The sequence below is a fragment of the Saccostrea echinata genome, unplaced genomic scaffold (genome assembly GCF_033153115.1).
Source record: "Saccostrea echinata isolate AGI-Se365-2 ecotype Australia unplaced genomic scaffold, CSIRO_AGI_Sech_v1 ptg000001l, whole genome shotgun sequence".
Taxonomy (NCBI): Eukaryota; Metazoa; Mollusca; class Bivalvia; order Ostreida; family Ostreidae; genus Saccostrea; species Saccostrea echinata.
In genome coordinates, this window is record NW_026889750.1 from 15,212,202 (window position 1) to 15,230,753 (window position 18,552).

The 18,552-nt window shown below is 34.9% G+C and overlaps 1 protein-coding gene across 1 annotated transcript in view; it reads right to left on the reverse strand.

Moving 5' to 3' along the window:
• Positions 1–18,552, reverse strand: part of LOC133185588 (oxysterol-binding protein-related protein 1-like) — a 329,016-nt gene that overhangs the window by 290,421 nt on the left and 20,043 nt on the right. The window contains exons 3-6 of the mRNA XM_061320895.1: positions 13,769–13,843; positions 13,559–13,670; positions 13,331–13,416; positions 294–441 (exon numbers count right to left, since the gene is read on the reverse strand). Of these exons, the coding sequence (XP_061176879.1) occupies positions 294–441; positions 13,331–13,416; positions 13,559–13,670; positions 13,769–13,843 (421 nt within the window). The remainder of the gene's footprint in view (positions 1–293; positions 442–13,330; positions 13,417–13,558; positions 13,671–13,768; positions 13,844–18,552) is intronic.

The following is an 18,552-nucleotide window of genomic DNA, read 5'->3' on the forward strand; positions in this document are numbered from 1 at the left end:
AATTTATTTCCAATGCCTATTGCAAAGTTACTATCAGGGATCAATTGTTTCTTATTTCATTTCAATACTTTATGCATAGCTTGTTTTAGCAAGATTGATAATTTGGCAGAATGTTTTGTGTGGTAATTCATACAGATAGCAAAAAGAATGCTGTAAAAATATAATTATTAGACAAATATTGACCAAGTTAATTCAGCATCATGCCAAACCTTGATTTAGAGTTTAGAGTTTAAATAAGTTATCATGATGTATATTTTAAGAATATGTATACTTTAAATTTATGATTTTCTCACCTTTTTCATTTTTGAGGTCTGCTGCTAGCCCACTTTGAATCAATAGCACTGCTATCTCTTTTTGATTAGCTTGTGCAGCAATGTGGAGAGCAGAATTTCCATATGCATCTCTACAATTCAGGTTGGGTCTCTTCTCTTGTTTTTGTAACTGTCAAGGAAAAAACACAAAAATAAACATAAAATACAGAAGTCTGACAAAACTGTAACTCTACAACATTTATAAGAGAAAACAACTTTTATTACAATTCTGTTTTGTATTTGACTTTTTTCTCTCAGATAAACTGCATCAGATTCTCCATTAAATCAAAGAAAAAGGAAGAATGTGTTTCAATTACTGTAAACCAACTTTTATTCACTTGCGAGAAATATCTGCGAGTTTCGCGACCTTCTTTAACTCGCGAATATTATTCGCCTGAACCATTTATTTTGCTTTGTATTTGTGAAGAATGTTTTCTCAGTTGTGAAAATTAATCGTCGCAGATTGATTTCAAACTGACGAATTGTGAATAAAAGATGACACAAATAATAATTGGTTTACAGTACTTTTTGACTTTCAACATTTCAGAGTATTTTTTTTCTTATCTCTTTTCAATGAGAGTTGCTATAGAATTGAAATAAAGATCAATAACAGGAAATTTGTATGTAGATAAAGTAGATATTTAGGTTTCATGCTACCCAGAAAAACTCAGTAAACCTGAGGGGACAGTAGCTCTACTGATTTTAATATATAACTTAGATATTGTTGAGATGGTGACCATCTTAAATGGTCCTACTTTTAGTAAAGTGAAGGACACTCAGATGAAAGGGACTTGTAATGGACTGTACAGCGACACCACATTAATCAGATCACTAGTAATCAAAAAACTTCATCTTCCAGACAGTATTTTTTAGAAACCCACTTTTTCCAAGTTATTCCATCTCATAAATCCAGAAATTTGTGTTCCACATCTACATGGTCCATTTCTACTATAAAATGTAATATTTGGTTGTAAAATGACTCATTATTCCAGATAGTAAGTTTTCAATGAACAAACATTTCACATCTTTCTTGCCAGTAGTGATAATACAAGAGGTCCATGGGCAACATCGCTCCCCTGAGCATTTTGGCTAGGGAAAGCAGAGTTTTTTGAATAGTTTAAATATAAAAGGGGGGGGGGGATGATTTGAAAAACTTGAATCTACACTACCTGAGGATGCTTCTGAATTAATATGACTAATAATGGCTTTGCTGTACTTGAAAAGAAGAATACAGTCCCTGAAATGTTCTACTTTCCCACTTGAATGGTGAGCAAATGCAGAGCGAATGGTGAATGAATGCTGAATGAACGCAGAGCGAATGGTGAGAGAACGATGTGTGAATGCTGAACACAATTTGGTGAACGGTTGGTGAACGGTGAGCGAACGCAGAACGCGAATGGAGAGCAAACGCGAGCGCAAAGTGAACGGTGAATGAACGGTGAAGGCAAGATGAATGATTTATTCGGAATGTCTCCGATCTTTTCCTTGCATTGTATGCATTCTATTTTATTCTATTGTTAGGTGCAACAACATCAATACATCTCCTAAATAAATTAATTTTGGAGTGCCGACATTAGCATACCATTTTAAAAATTGTTTTGAACACTTCCAGAACAAATAAATAAATAAATAAACGTTTCCACATTATCGGAAGAAAATGCAGATTTAGTATGCCTATTAATTGTGTTTCTTACAATATTTTCTGCACTTATATATATCATGCTTAAATTAAGCTGTTTAGTGTTTCCATACAGAGGCAATTCCGTGTAAAATAATAAAAAAAAATCACAATTAAAAATATTTTACAAAGGTCTGTGGCTGTGTTACATAAATACACAGGTATTCTAAATTTCATGCAATTATATTTTTATGTGAAATTTTTATTTTTAACAATTTTTTAACAGACTTCTACTTTAGACACCCCCCCTTTCCCGTCATGACATGTGTACAAGAGGATACAATGAGGCATTCATATTATTTGTTATAGATTTGAATTTCAGTAATTGATATTTCAGTAATATGCTGCTATACTTATATATAAACAGACAAATTATACAGAGAGAGAGAGAGAGAGAGAGAGAGAGAGAGAGAGAGAGATTCCGTCTTAGCCCCCCCCCCCTCCCCAAATGCACCTGTATCAAGCAAAAATTCCTAAGTTTTATTTTTTTTTAAATATATCAAGCAGTGAAAAAAACAATTCTTTATCAACAAATCAATTTGTTTGGCAGTCATAATCATTTTTTTTTCCTGCTTCAAGTTCACACGAAGTCCATGTGCTTGTCCTAGCTTTCAATCAAAATCATTTGACACTGTGCTGCTGTAAAAGTTTAGTCACGCTCAGAGCAAAGACCTAGTTTTCCCAAGCAGTTTAAAACACTTTTTTGATCATTTCTAGATCTGATTTAAAACATTGCTCAATAAATAAATAAATAAATAAAATGCATTGGACATAAACATTTGGAATAATTAAGCCGCATGAATTTGATCCTTGCTAATTCAAATACCACCATTGGCAGGTGTATTTTGAACCACCATTGCTTAATGACTATCTTAGATGCATGAACATTTATAAACTGAAATTTTAATGTCACAAAATGCATTGACTTCATTTTTAATGTGAACTAAAATATACTGAATTCGAAAACACTAACAAAGTGGCAGATTCGGGAAGGGGAGGGGGGGGGGTCTCTTAACTGTATCAAATGGTAAACATATATACAGTTACAGTGATGAGGGATTATTTTTCCTCTCTTACAATAGAGTAGACTTTGACTATATTTAATTTGTAAAGAAGAAAACCTTATACCCTTCCAGCTCCACCAAAAACTTGCTGTTTTTACTTATTCATTTTTAGTGTATTTTAGTGTATTGTAATTTTTAAATAAATATTTTTTTAACCACACATCAATGTACATCGCTCCGTAGATATTTAATCTGTAATACTATCTATAATTCTCAGAAATAGTTGTAACATGTACATGTATTTCTATAGTAACAAAAAAAAAATGTGTTAGAAATGAATATTTTGGTAATTATTCAGCAGTTGGTTAATAAAGCGACCTGGGTTATCATCTCTCTATCAATGATTTGTGGTCTTTGACATAATATCAAAATGTTGCAGCGCCGTATCCATACATGTATGTTGCCATATTTAAATTTAATCTTGTAGCATCATACTAAATGAATATACTTCCAACAACATTTATTTTGAAGATTAATTTAATAAATATTAAATCAACAGTTAAGTTAAAAAATAATAATAAATATTGGAGATAATTTATTTTCTCCAGAAAATAATGATACCTTAAACCAGTAAACCCTTACTTTCAAGATCTTTTTTCCCTTTAAAAAGATAAGTCCTTTCACTATTTCCGAATGACAATTAAGACTGAACGATGAGTGAACGCTGAATGCAAGGTGAACGCAAAGTGAACGAACGGTGGGCGAACAGTGAACGCTTTGTGAACAGTGAACACAAGCGCATGGTGAGCGCACGGTGAACACTGAACGCAAAACTGTGAACGGAGAGTGAACGGTGAATGCACGCTGAATGAACTGTGAACGAACAGTGAGCGAAAGGAAAAATGGGAAAATAGAACGTTTCAGGGACTGTATTATTTTTCCTATATATTCCTAAGTACAACCTTGATCTCCCATTGTGGCCCCCCCTACCCCAAGGGGTCATGATTTGAACAAACTTGAATCTACACTACCTGAGGATGCTTCCATATATATTTAACTTAAATCATAGCTTTGCTGTTCTTGAAAACATTTTTTCTACAAATTGTACGTAAAACTTTGATTGCCCATTGTGGCCCCTCCCTACCCCTTGGGGTTATGATTTGAACAAATTTGAACCTACACTACCTGAGAATGCTTCCATATAAATATGACCAATCATGGCTTTGCTGTTCTTGAGAACAAGATTTCAAAAGATATTTCTTATGTATTCCTGTGTAAAACTTTGATCGCCCATTGTGGCCCCACCCAACCCTGAGGGGTCATGATTTGAATAAACTTGAATCTGCACTATCTGATGATGCTTCCATATAAATATAACTAATCATGACTTTGTTGTCCCTGGAAAGAAGATCTTTAAAGATTTTTTTCTATCTATGCTTATGTAAATCTGTGGTCCTTCATTGTGGCCCCTCCCTACCCCCAAGGGGTCATACCTTGAACCAATTGAATCTACACTACCTGAGGATGCTTCCATATCCATATGATTAGTCATGACTTTCCTGTTCTTAAAACAAAGATTTTTTCAATGTATTCCTATGTAAAACTCTGATGACCCATTGTGGTCCTTCCCTATCCCTGAGGGTCATAATTTGAACAAACTTGAATCTACACTACCTGTTGATGCTTTCACATGAAAATGACTAACCACAGATTTGCTGTACTGAAGAAGATTTCTCTCCTGTATATTCCTATGTAAAACTTCGATAATCAATTGTGGTCCCAATCTACCCTGGGGATGGGGGGGGGGGGGGGGGATAATTTGAGCCAACTTATATCTAATCTACCTGAGTATGCTTCCATAAAAATATGACTAGTCATGACTTTTTCATAAGAATATGACCAATCATGGTTTTGCTATTCTTGAGAAGGAGATTTTTAAAGATTTTTCTATACACTCCTTTGTAAAACTTTGATCACTCATTGTGGCTCCATCCTTCCCAATGGGTCATGATTTGAATAAACTTGAATTTCCACTATGTCAAAAAGCATTTACCTAAGATTCATTTTTTCTGGCCCACTGGATCTTGAAGATGTTAAAATGATACATGTACCATACAATTTTTACTATTTCTTAATTATCTTCCCTTGGAAAAGGATATGGCCCTTCATTTGAACAAACCTGAATCCCCTTCACCTAAGGAAACTCAGTGCCAAGTTTGGTTGAAATTGGCCCAGTGGTTCTTGAGAAGAAGATGAAAATGTGAAAAAGTTTACAACTCCAAAGACGATGTTGATGACAACTGACAAATTTTATCAAAATTTTTTACCCTACTGTAAAAAGCGTGACACAATTTTTACCTAAGATGCAGTATCTGTCCAGGTTTGAAGATTCTAGGTCAAATCAATTTTTTAGTTTAGAGCCAAACAAGATTTTGCCATATCTGGCTATATCATCTTAATTAAAGGTCACAGTAACCTGACTTTTAGGTGTGACACACTTTCAACCCAAGATGCATTAGCTGACAAAGTTGGATGATTCTAGGCCTCATAGTACAGTTAACTTCTTTTATAACGTACTCGGTTATAAAGTATCTCCGGATGTAAAGTAGCCATTCCGTAGTCCCGACAAGTGTCTATATATTTCATTGGAAAAAACACCGCTTACAACGTATTTGTATATAACGTAATATCGCTTATAAAGTATTAGAAATTTGGTCCCGTTACATAATTACACCTCTTATAATGTATTCTGACACCTGGTTTCACACCTTTTCTATCAGTGATGGAGAATTAGTCACGGTTTGTTGACTTCATAGCTTCTCCGTAATGGGTATTTTTCTAACGAGGTTTCTTTGTTGTTTTAGGTAGATGTATTTATGATAAATTGTTTGAATAAAGTTCAACTTTGAGTCAGTAAAATTAATTTAAAATAGCAATATGACTGAAAATGATATAATTAAGCAAGTGAAAGAAAAATACAGTGATTCAATATTATAGTAGACAGCGAGGACGACGAGGCCGTGCCTGACACGTGCATACCATCTACCCAGAGGATCAAAAGGCATGTCCGAAATTAGAACTTGTAAACTCGTTCGAAGGTGTGGTAGATAGTGTTTTCTCCATTCTGGCAACTCTGGAAAATTTTGTAAATAAATGTCGTCAGGCAAACAGACAAACATTACAGACTCTTTTAAATGATCTGACGATCATCAAGATTATACAGCTGAAATAATGTATAATTTGTGAAAATAAAATGTTATTGAATATTAATCTTTCTTAATATAAGAATTGAAACCAAATAACCTGTAAATCATTTATTTACATACTCTACATACTTTATGAATAACACACTAGCGGTTTGAAATGTGTTTACGGTAAAGGTGTATTGAGTACTTCTGGTCTCCGTTTATAACGTACACCGGTTATAACGTAGGATTTATCACAGTCCCCTGAGATACGTTATAAAAGATGTTTACCGTACTTAAGTTATGAGCCAGACACAAAAAAGCTAATAGAAAGACAGACAGACAAACAGATGACCATGTTCTTCATACCATAATATGTCCCATCATAGATGGAAATAGAAAAAGGGCACTCTTTGGGTGAAGTACGAGTCACATGAGCCCAAGGGCAAATAATGTATACTCCAGGTGAGTATTTTACACAGTTTAGTTTGATCTTGAATTTTGATCTCTACAGTAAGGTCTGCTTTGACCTTAAGTTTACATACTTTACTTAATATGGGGACTCTTTTGTTGAAATATGGTCAAGGAAATCTGCTCACAACAAGGATTTACACAGAGATCTGCTCTGACCTTGACATCTAACCTAGAAACATGCCTTAAGACCACTGCACATCCTTTACCCACATGAGTTCTATGGGCAAAGTATGAACCATATAGGAAATATGTCACAAGCAAAGATTTTACATCATTTTGTTTTTAAGACTTAGTAAATTGATTTAAGGTTATTACAGATCCTTTACCCAAAGGTACTCTATAGGTGACGTTTGAGCCAAGTTGGCCTCAGGGAATAGAAAATATATTCTGGACAAGTGATACCAGATGGACAGATGGATGGATGGACAGACCAATCACTAAGGGCACCTGCAGACTAATCTCAATAAGGCACACACAGGACCTTAACATTTCAATCTGTTCCTGCATATTAATATGACTATTCATGGCCCAGTTGTTCTTGAGAAGATTTTAAAATATTTTTCCTACATATTCCCATGTAAAATTTATTCTAATGGTGAGCATTGACATGAACAAACTTGAATCTGCAATACTTGAGAATGCTTGCATATTCATATGACTAATAATGGCTTTGTTGTTTGAACAAATTCAAATCTGCACCACCTGAGGATGCTTACAAACATATATATGACTAATAATGGCCCTGGTGTTCATGTGAAGATTTTTATATTCCCATGTAAATTTTTATCCCCTATCGTGGCTTCACAGAAGCCATGATTTGAACAATTCTGAACCTGCTACTACCTGAAGATTCTTGCATGCTAATAGGTATACACATGGTCCTGCTATTCCTGAGATTTTTCCTCTATGTATTCCTATGTAAAACTGTGGCCACATTCTATCCCCTGTGGCCCATGAGTTAAACAAATTTGAATCTACAGTTATTAAGGAAACTTTCACTATGTCATTTCTGTTCCTGTGGTTCTTAAAAAAAGATTTTTATCAATTTTTTCTGTAATTCTTTACTATATCCTCTTGGAAGTGGGTGTGGTAATTCAATAAATGGTGCTTTGTAGCAAACAGCAAGTTTGGTTGAAATTGACCCAGTGGTTCTAGAAAAGTTGCAAATGTGAGAAGTTAACAGATGGTAGATGGATGCAGAACAGTGGAGCAAAGGGGAGCTAATAACTTATAACAGCCCTGCTGTTCTTAAGAATAAGATTTTTAATGGATTTTTTTCTTTATATCCTTCTGTCAAATGCTCAGACCCCTACTATAGCCCACCCTACCCATAGTGGCCCAGATTTGTACATTCTGATTCTACACTACACAATACACATGAAAAACTTAACATATTAATTAAGATGACTAATTGTGGCCCAGCTATTAGTGAAAAGGTCTTTGCCCCACCCTTGACCCTGGGATCATTAAATTAACTTACTTTACTTAAATCCACTCTAAAAGGACTTGCATATCAGTATGACTAATTATGGTGCTGTTTTTCTTGATCTGACAAGAATACATGTACATTTTTCTAATTAAAACTTTGACTTCACTCCAGCCCAATCCTAGCTCAAGGACCATGAATTCAACAAACTTGAATCCACAATATATAAGACAATTAAATTCAAAGAATTGTGACCCCCCACTTTTGGTGCCTTAGTTGTAAGGATGCAGCTATTTATGGCATATTGTAACTGTCTTGTTTGTGTTTTCTGTCTTATCTGTGCATCACACAAAAGAGACATAAATTATCCCAGTATTGAATTTAATAAAAGTTATGACAAAGATTAAAGCTTCTCAAAACTGTATCAAACTTCAAGATCAAGGTCAAGAGGTCAAATATCGTAATACAATCCAAAAGATCTTGTCACAAACCAGCAAATTCAAAGAATTCTGGTCCCCCACTTTTGGTGTCTTAATGATGCCATTATTTATGGCATATTGTAACTTCCTTGTTTGTATGTCCTGTCTTGTCTGTGCATCATACAAAAAAAGACATATATTATTGAATTAATAACAGCAATGATGCTTCTCAAAACTGCATCAAACTTCAAGATCAAGGTCATGAGGTCAAATATCATAATACAATCTGCAAGGTCTTGTCACAAGTCATGCACATGTGAAAAAAATATGAAAACCCTGTCTCTTCTGGAGCATAAATGTTATAGTCAAGGTTAAAATTTTTGATTAGTGGGTCAAACTATTAGGTCAAGGTCATGAAGTGAAAAAAGATACATCTTTCTGAAAGGTATTAGTACATGTAAAAATATGAAAGCCCTATCTTCTCTCATTCAAAATTTATTACCAATGTAAAACTAATTTGAAAAAGACTGTTGGTTAAACTTCAAGGTCATGTGGTCAACAAGAGGCCCATGGGCGACATCACTCATCTGAGCATGTAAGATGAGAAAAAAGCAGAATTCAGTTCAGTACTGAAAACTTAAAATATATAAGTGGTGGTGGTTGGGGCGGGGGTACAAACTTGAATCTACACTACCTGAGGATGCTTCCATATTTCTTTGACTAATCACGGCTAAAGGAGATTATTCAAGAATTTTTCATATACCATTGATCTTCTATTGTTGCCCCACCCTACCCCTGGGGGGTCATGATTTGAACAAACTTGATTCCACACTGCCTGAGGATGCTACCATATAAATATGACCAATCACAGCTTTGCTCTTCTTGAGAAGAAGATTTTTATAGATTTTCCCTCTATATTCCCATGTAAATCTTTGATTGCCCACTGTTGCCCCATCATACCCCCAGGGGTCGCGATTTGAACAAATTTGAATCTATACTATCAGAGGATGCTTCCATATAACTATGACCAATCATGGCTTCGCTGTTCTTGAGAAAAAGATTTTTAAAGGTTTTTCCTATGTTTTCCTATGTAAAACTTTGATCATGCATTGTGGCCCCACCCTACCCCAGGGGATCAAGATTTGAACAAACTTGATTCTACTCTACCTGAGGATGCTTCCATATAAATATGATTGATCTTCTATTTGGCCCCACCCTATCCGGGGTCATGATTTGAACAAACTTGATTCTATACTACCTGAGGATGCTTCCATATAAATATGACCAATCATGGCTTTGCTGTTTTTGAGAAGATTTTTAAAGATTTTTCCTATATATTCCTATGTAAAACTTTGATTATCCATTGTGGCCCCGCCCTATCCCCGGGGGTCTTGATTTGGAAAAATTTGAATCTACACTACCTGAGGATGCTTCCACTTAAGTTTCATCTTTCTGGCCCAGTGGTTCTTGAGAAGAAGATTTTTAAAAGATTCCATTAATTTTTCCCTAATTTTTAGTTATCTCCCCTTGGAAGAGGGTGTGGCCCTTCATTTGAAGAAACTTGTATCCCCTTCACCCAAGAATACTTTGTGGCAAGTTTGCTTGAAATTGGCCCAGTGCTTCTTGAGAAGAAGTTGAAAATGTGAAACGTTTACAGAGAGACAGACAGACGCCAGACAAAATGTGATCAGAAAAGCTCACTTGAGCCTTCTGCCCAGGTGAGCAAACAAGAGGCCCAGAGGCCACATCGCTCACCTGAGCACTGTTACTAGGAAAAGAGGAAAAATCTGTTTAGTATTGAAAAGCTTAAATACATAAGTGGTCCCAACCTACCCCTAAAAGGGAGTGGGGGGGGGGGGTATGATTTGAACAAAATTAAATCTACACTAACTAAGGATGCTTACATGATTTTTTGACTAACTGTGACTTTTTTCTCTACAAGTTTGAACTTTCATAGTGGCCCCACCCTACCCCTGGAGGTCATGATTTGAACAAACTTGAATCTACACCACCTGAGGATGCTTCCATATAAATATGACCAATCATAGCTTTGCTGTTCTTGAGAAGAAGATTTTTGAAGATTTTTCCTCTATATCCCTATGTAAAACTTTGATCGTCCTTTGTGGCCCCACCCTATTGGTTCTAGAGAAGAAGATTTTTCAATAATGCCATTAATTTTTTGCTATTTCATAATTATCTCCCCTTGGAGGGGGCATGGCCCTTCATTTGAACAAACTTGAATCCCCTTCACCCGATGATACTTTGTGCTAAGTTTGATTGAAATTGGCCCAGTAGTTCTGGAGAAGAAGATGAAAATGTGAAAAGTTTACGACAACGACAACGACGACAGACAATGGACAAATTTCGATCAGAAAAGCTCACTTGAGCCTTCGGCTCAGGTGAGCTAAAAGTAATCAGCAATGTTTAAATATTTGAAAATTATGTCAAATATCAAGGACATGGTCTTTGGGTTAAAAATCATTATAGTACATTTGGAAATTCTTGTCACAGGTTATGCACATGTCACACATGAATGTCCTATCTTTGCGTCTTCAAAATTAACAGCAATGATAAAATGTTTGAAAATTAGGTCAAAATTTAAAGTCAAGGTCACAGGGTCAAATATCATAGTACACTAAGAAACGTTTTGACACAGGTAATGCATTTGTCAAATATGAACACCATATCATTTTTCATTCAAACTTTATCACCAATATAAAAATTTTAATGAATTAGGTCAAACTTCAAGGTCAAGGTCAGCAGGTCAAATTTCATATCACATTTGGAAACTTTTTGAGACAGGTAATTCAAAAGTTGTCATCAACGTTAAAATTTTTGAAAATCAGGTCAAACTTCAAGGTCAACATCACAGGGTCAATTAAGTGTTATATCACTTTCAATCACTTTAAAGGACTTATCGCATGATCTTTCAAAAATCGTAATTTTATGAAAAACATTATCTACAACCTTGTTTATTAAAATACTGAATACAATAAACGTTATTGAAAGCATGTTTTAAGAGATATTGAGAATTGAAATACTCCTCTGACGTCATAGGCGACAATTCAGTGATAGAGAGATGAGAATATGTATACTATTTACGGAGTTATCAACGACAAATGCAGCTTAATTACGAAGATGCTGAAAAAATCAATTCCTAGAGTGCTTTTTTATTACTATAGAAACATTAACTAGTTCTAAGGTATAAGGCTTTTGAGATATTTTCGTTTTTTATTCGAAACATTCAGAATCTGTACAGCTCTGATTACGGCAATGTTTCGTGATCGGAAAATTATTTTTCAAGACTGCCATCCTTTACAAAACATAAGTAACTTAATGTTATGCTAAAAACGAAGAATAACACAGTTATACAATATAAAATTTGTAAATCAATTAAGTTAATACATGTGACAAGATGACAAATCAAATTGTATTATGCTGGCGAGTTTCTTCGTCTTCGCTGCATCTCCTTCGATATCATCGTTGCTATTTTTACAATGTTAACAAATTTTTCAGATTTTTTTCTTGATGACAATTCTAAAATATAAGGTTGAATATTCAATTTCATATCAATAAAATCAGTGAAATCGTCATCCACAATGCAGAATATTCATGTTGTATCGCTTATATTTTAGTAAGATTAACTATAGAGCTGATCAGCCATTGTCGCTTTTGAAGTCACAGGGTCACGTGATTGCTATCTAATTAACTTAGATTTTTAATTCAGGGGTTTTCATTTGAGTCAATAATTGGTTAATTACCGCGGTTTATCTGCAGCAAAAACACAAAATTTATAAACTGAGGTCATAAGGAACGTTTTACGCTTTTAATTTCAAATAATTTAGAAACATGCGATAAGTCCTTTAAGAGACAGGTAATGCATTTGTCAAATATGAACACCCTATCATCTCTCATTCAAAAGTTATAACCAATGTTAAAGTGTTTGGAAAGGTCTTGTTAGAGGAAATGTACTCATCAAATATGAAAGTCTTATCTTTTCTCAATCAAAAGTTATAACTATGGTTAAAGTTTGTTAAAATTTTTGAAAAGTTGACCAAACTTCAAGGTCATGGGGTCAGAAATCATAGCATGGTCACAGGTAAGGTACATGTGAAATGTGAAAGCCCTTCCTCTTCTCATTAAAAAGTTATGACCAAGATTTAAGTTTTTGCAACAGACAGACTGACCGACGAATGAGTTTTAATGTCCCCTTGGTTTCACACTCAAATGCTAGCAACAAAATCACATCAAAGGACAAGATAGGCTAAGACCCCTTTTTGGCCCCCGGTTCGGGGTGTCTTTTAGAATGATGCAACAGTTTATCAGTTAAAAACCTGTTGTCACCCCTGCCACAAAATGAGTATTGGTTCTAAGTTATGGGATACACAGAGGTCACAGGAAGGTCAGAAATTACGTCAATTTCCAAATTTTCTCATTTTTATGCAAATTTTCATCGATTTTACAGCACATTTTGGTTCAGAAAACATAGAGCACAAGCTTGCCTATCTACCAAATTTATATATTACATACACTAGTATCAGATGCATCTTGTGTATAAAAATCTCAGATAGGCAAGCTTGTGCTCTATGTTTCCTGAAGTGAAATGTATCTCAAATTTGACGAAATTTGACCAGAATTGAGGAAATTCGGGAAATTGTCCTACTTTTGCACCCTCTTGTGGCCTCCGTGTAAGCTTTGAATCAAAATTAGTGCTGGTTTTAAAACAAGCATCATTTTACGTTCTTAACTACAAACTATCACAATTTTAACTGTGTTCTGATTTTTACCTCAAATAAGGGGCCAAATTGGGCCGTTACCATACCTTGTCCTTACCATATCTTGGATATAATCCAGTTTTCCTTCTCTGACAGAGGACAGGAAGATTTGTTCTCTCTTTCTGTTGTCATGGTCTTCTGCAGCTGAAGGAAAAAGAAGCCTTAATCTGCCTTGTGTTAAAAAGGGATGTAAAACTTTCATCCAATATATGAAAGAGATTTTGAGATTTTTACAAAGAGATTTTGAGAATCTCTGAAGGAAAGGTATTAAACATCTATTACCTACCCAGAATGAGTTCACTGATTTCTTTTGTTTTGGCAAAAAGTCTTGGAGTTTGTCCTTCTGAATTTATCAGTGTAACATCAGCACCAGAGTCCAGAAGCACTCGTACAACATCCTACGGATAAAATGACAAGCCACAAATATTGGTAAAAAAAAACATATTTTATACCAATTTGAGCTTTTCAGTTTGAAAGTATATAAAAATAACTTTACCAGTCTGCCAGTATAAGCGGCCTTGTGAAGAGCTGTGTCTCCATTGGGGTTTGTAACATCAATACCAGCACCATTCTGTAATAATATATAGCTGGCTCATCTTCAGAAATGATTGTTCAAAATTCTTTTGTGTGTGAGTGTGTATATATATCAGGGTTGTCAACGAGTAACCAGTTACTTGAGTACTCGTCAAAAGGTTTGATTATTGAATACTAAAATTACAAGAACAACTTCACCAGAACAGGCCAACTTAAGAAATTATACTGTCAAGTACAGACCAGAAAACCACTCTCCACATAACTTTCTTGACTTTCAGAAGGCCTTTGATAGTGCTGACAGAAGAGTCATCTGGAACCTACTCCAGCACAATGGAATTCCACCCACCTTTAACCTCAGACAACAGTTGTATGATGATGCTTAGTGCTCAGTCATCCACAACAGTAAGCTTACAAGAAACCTTTGAGGTGCTTACAGGCATTAGACAAGGCTGTTTGTTGTCACCAATGATCTTCCTAGTGCTGGTGGACTGGAGTATGCTGAAAACCACAAGAGATTGCAAGACAGGAATCCAGTGGACCGTCACCCATTGTTTGGAAGACCTTGACTTTGCTGATGACTATGTCTTATGTCCCAGAAATATAAACACATGCAGCTTAAGACAGAGGGGCTGGCCACAGAAGCAGCAAAGACAGGTCTTAAGGTCAACACTGACAAGACAGAAGTCATGCAACTCAACAACAAACAGCATACAACTGTCACAGCCTTATAAATGTGGTAAAATACAACACAACACGGCTGCTGGGTTCGATGTTTATATATAATATATAATCTACAATTATGGAATTTATAACATAGAAGGAAGGGTGACCGTAATTCCTAGACGAAGTTCACAATTATTATGAGATAAAGTTGTGTTGGGGAGAGAGAGCGTCTTCTCTCCCCAAAGTCTTAGGTTGGAGTGCTTGAGAATTAGTATTGGCGCGAATGCGCAGGGGACAGAATAAAACCAGTTTGACCACTCACACACCTGTACTCTCACTGACCACTCACCCGTATAAATGAATGAATGAATGAATAAGGCAATGAATGAACGTAGTAAATTCCGTAGTGAGAACGGAATTCACTAGTTACTATAATAATATAATGCCTTAGACAAATGTATGAATATGATATGAATGATAATTAGTAATATTAATCAATTAATTATAATTCACCCTGTGACATTCTCCTCCTCTTTGAGAAAAATGTGTCCTCACATTTCATCAAATCACATTGTAAAAAATTATATATCAACTGAAATAAAAATATTAAATATTAAAAATATCAACACACATATAATTGATGATTATTGTTTTACAACATCTGCTGCTCCATAACAGAAAGCATTTTGTATTAGCACAAGCTGAAATACAAAATCATTCAATCAATTCATATCAATGTATTATTGTCATAAAACTGGAATCACGAATGGCTACGCTGAAAAGCAATCCATGATTAATAAAGTATCCTAAAATCTAGGTAATATGATCAACTAGCGATCATGTAAGTCATAAAACTATCAACTATCACATACGTCCTAAAACTATCAACTTTAGATATCTACGTCATAAAACTATATACACTAACTATCTGGAATATACTATCTGAAATCTAATCCCTGTAATAATCCTGTGACATTCTCCTCCTACACATACCATACTTGAGCATCATGCTCCCCTACAACCCAATTTCCATATCTATCAGGAGGATTTTTAACTCTTGTGGAACGTCTTATACTTGGTTGAATAGTAGACGGGCTCGATTCACTACCTCGCGACAAATTATCATGCATTTCGGATAAATTTGTACTCGATACTGTGTTAAAAGAAGAACCACTATCCTGTATTTGATATCCAGGGTCAACGGAAGAAGAATTTTCTAACCTTGACATAGGTCTACTAAAATCTGAAATATTAAATGTGTTAAATGTCAAACCATCTGATCTCATTTGTTCATTTGAACTATTGAGATGAGTATTATGGTTAACACGTGAAGTGTTATGAACATTTTTACACTTATTTGTATTCGCTGGTTTTGTCACCAGTAACACCTCTGATTCAGAATCACTTGATTCAGAATCTGTTCCACTTACTGTAAACACACTATGTTTTTGTTTAACAGTTTTCTTACTTTTCTTGGTCTTATTATTTGTAAGACAGTCATCATCTGACAAGAACATAAACGGTAACAGTAAGTTTCTGTGAAGTAATCTTACTGGTCCTTTGCCAGATGACTTCTGTACTTTATAAACAGGAATGTCACTATTGGGAATATCTAACACAACATATGGATCTTTTTCCCATTTATCAGATAGTTTACTTTTTCCAGTCTTTACTAAAAGGCGAACTAGAACCCTGTCTCCGATCTCTAACTTTGAGAATCGGACTCTATTATCATAGTTCTCTTTGTGTCTTGTAGTATTTTTTTCAACATTAGATCTTGCGACATTATAAGCAAAGGTTAATCTTTTCTTCAATTTGTCAACATAAGTTTGATGACTAACTGGCTTATCAGACATTTCTGAAGGATCTAAATTTAAAAATGCATCAACGGCCAACTTTGGATGCCAACCAAACATTAAATAATGTGGTGAAAAACCAGTTGTGTCTTGTTTGGTTGCATTATAAGCATGAACCAACGGTAAAATATAAGATTTCCAATCATCTTTCTTGTAATTTTCTAAAGTTCCCAACATTTTCAGTAAAGTTTGGTTAAAACGTTCAACTAGACCATTACCCATGGGGTGATATGGTGTTGTACGTGATTTACTCACACCTGATAATTTACAAAGTTCTTTAATAACTTTACTTTCAAAATTTCTTTCCTGATCTGAATGTAATCTTTCAGGAAAACTATAATGACATATAAAATTTTCAAATAATACTTTTGCAGTTGTTCTAGCAAGTTGGTTCATCGTTGGCACAGCCATTGCATATCTAGTGAAATGATCTGTGATCACCAGTATATTTTCAAATCCACCCTTTGATCTTTCAAGAGATAAAAAATCTATACATAAAATTTCTAAGGGTTTAGTACTTTGGATATTAACAAGATCAGCCCTTGGTGTATCACCTACTTTTCTTCTTACACACCTTCCACAAGTTTCTACTCTGGATTTAATATCATTATCTATTCCATTCCAAAAGAATCTTTGTTTAGCTAACCATAGAGTCTTACCCCTACCTTGGTGTCCTGCATTGTCATGAATTCCTTTAAAAGCTACATCTCTGTACTGTGCTGGTAAGACTAATTGTTTAATACTTACTCCATCTTGAATAGTGTTTCTATAAAGTATACCTTTACAAATTTCTAAGTTCTTCCACTCTCTAAGATACTCCTTAACATCTTGACTTTCGTTTTGTAAGTCCTTACCTGTAGGTTTCAATCCAGTGTGTATTAACTCAACTACTCTATTAATGGCTGTATCTTTATCTTGTTCCTCTTTCCAATTGATATTACTGGTACTAAAATCTGTATTCTCACTTTCTATTTCTACATGTTTTAACTGAGCATTCTGTGATATAACTAAACATTCAGCTAAAGGTAGTTCTTCCTTTTCAACTAAAAGTGCAGATGTTAAAGCTTTTATAACATCAGGAAAAACTTCTACCTCTGTTGGTCTCCGTGATAACCCATCAGCATCTCTATTAGATTTGCCAGTTTTGTAAACTAATTTGAAATTGTAATTTGAAAGAGACGCTAACCAGCGGTGCGATGTTGCATCCAACTTAGCTGTAGTTGTTACATATGTTAAAGGGTTATTGTCAGTATAGACCGTAAACGTATTCCCATATAAGTAATCATGAAATTTATCACATAGTGCCCATTTCAAGCATAAAAATTCCAATTTGTGGGCGGGGTAATTGCATTCACTGGGGCGCAATCCCCTACTTGCGTAAGCTATAACCCTGTCTAACCCTCCTTGATTCTGGTATAAAACAGTGCCAAGACCTTCCCTACTAGCATCAATATTTACAATAAAAGGTTGGGAAAAGTCTGCATAGGCTAAAATAGGGGGTGACGTGAGGTTTTCTATTAGGGAATCAAAAGCAGTTTGTTCTGTTTTACCCCAAATCCAAGGTACTTTCTTTTTCTTTGACTTGCTTGCTCTTTTGTTTGTAGGGTGACCCACTAATAAATCGTTTAGGGGTTTTACAATTTTGGCATAGTCCTTAACAAAATGCCTATAATAACCAGTGAATCCTAAGAAAGAACGTAATGATTTGATATTTTTAGGGACAGGCCATGTTTTCAAAGCTGATATTTTATCAGGGTCTGTTTGAATACCTTTCTCACACACAATATGTCCTAAATATTTGACCTCTGACATAAAGAATTCACATTTTGAGGGTTTTAATTTCAAATTATGTTTTTCTAATCGCTTGAAAACACCCTGCAGTCTCTCTAAATGTTCTTCAAAAGTAGATGAAAATACAAGTATATCATCTAGAAATATCAAACATTCCTTAAGATTCATCTCACCCATGCAAGTTTCCATTAGCCGCTGAAATGTAGCAGGCGCATTAGTTAAGCCAAATGCCATACGGTTGCATTCATAAAAACCAAGTGGACCAAGCGAAAATGCAGTCTTATGTTTGTCTTCCTCTTTGATTTCCACCTGCCAATAACCAGATCTTAAGTCTAACTTAGAAAAATACTTACTGCCATTTAAAGTGTCAATTGTTTCATCCACTCTAGGAAGATTATATGCATCTCTTATAGTTTTGTTGTTTAACTTCCTGAGA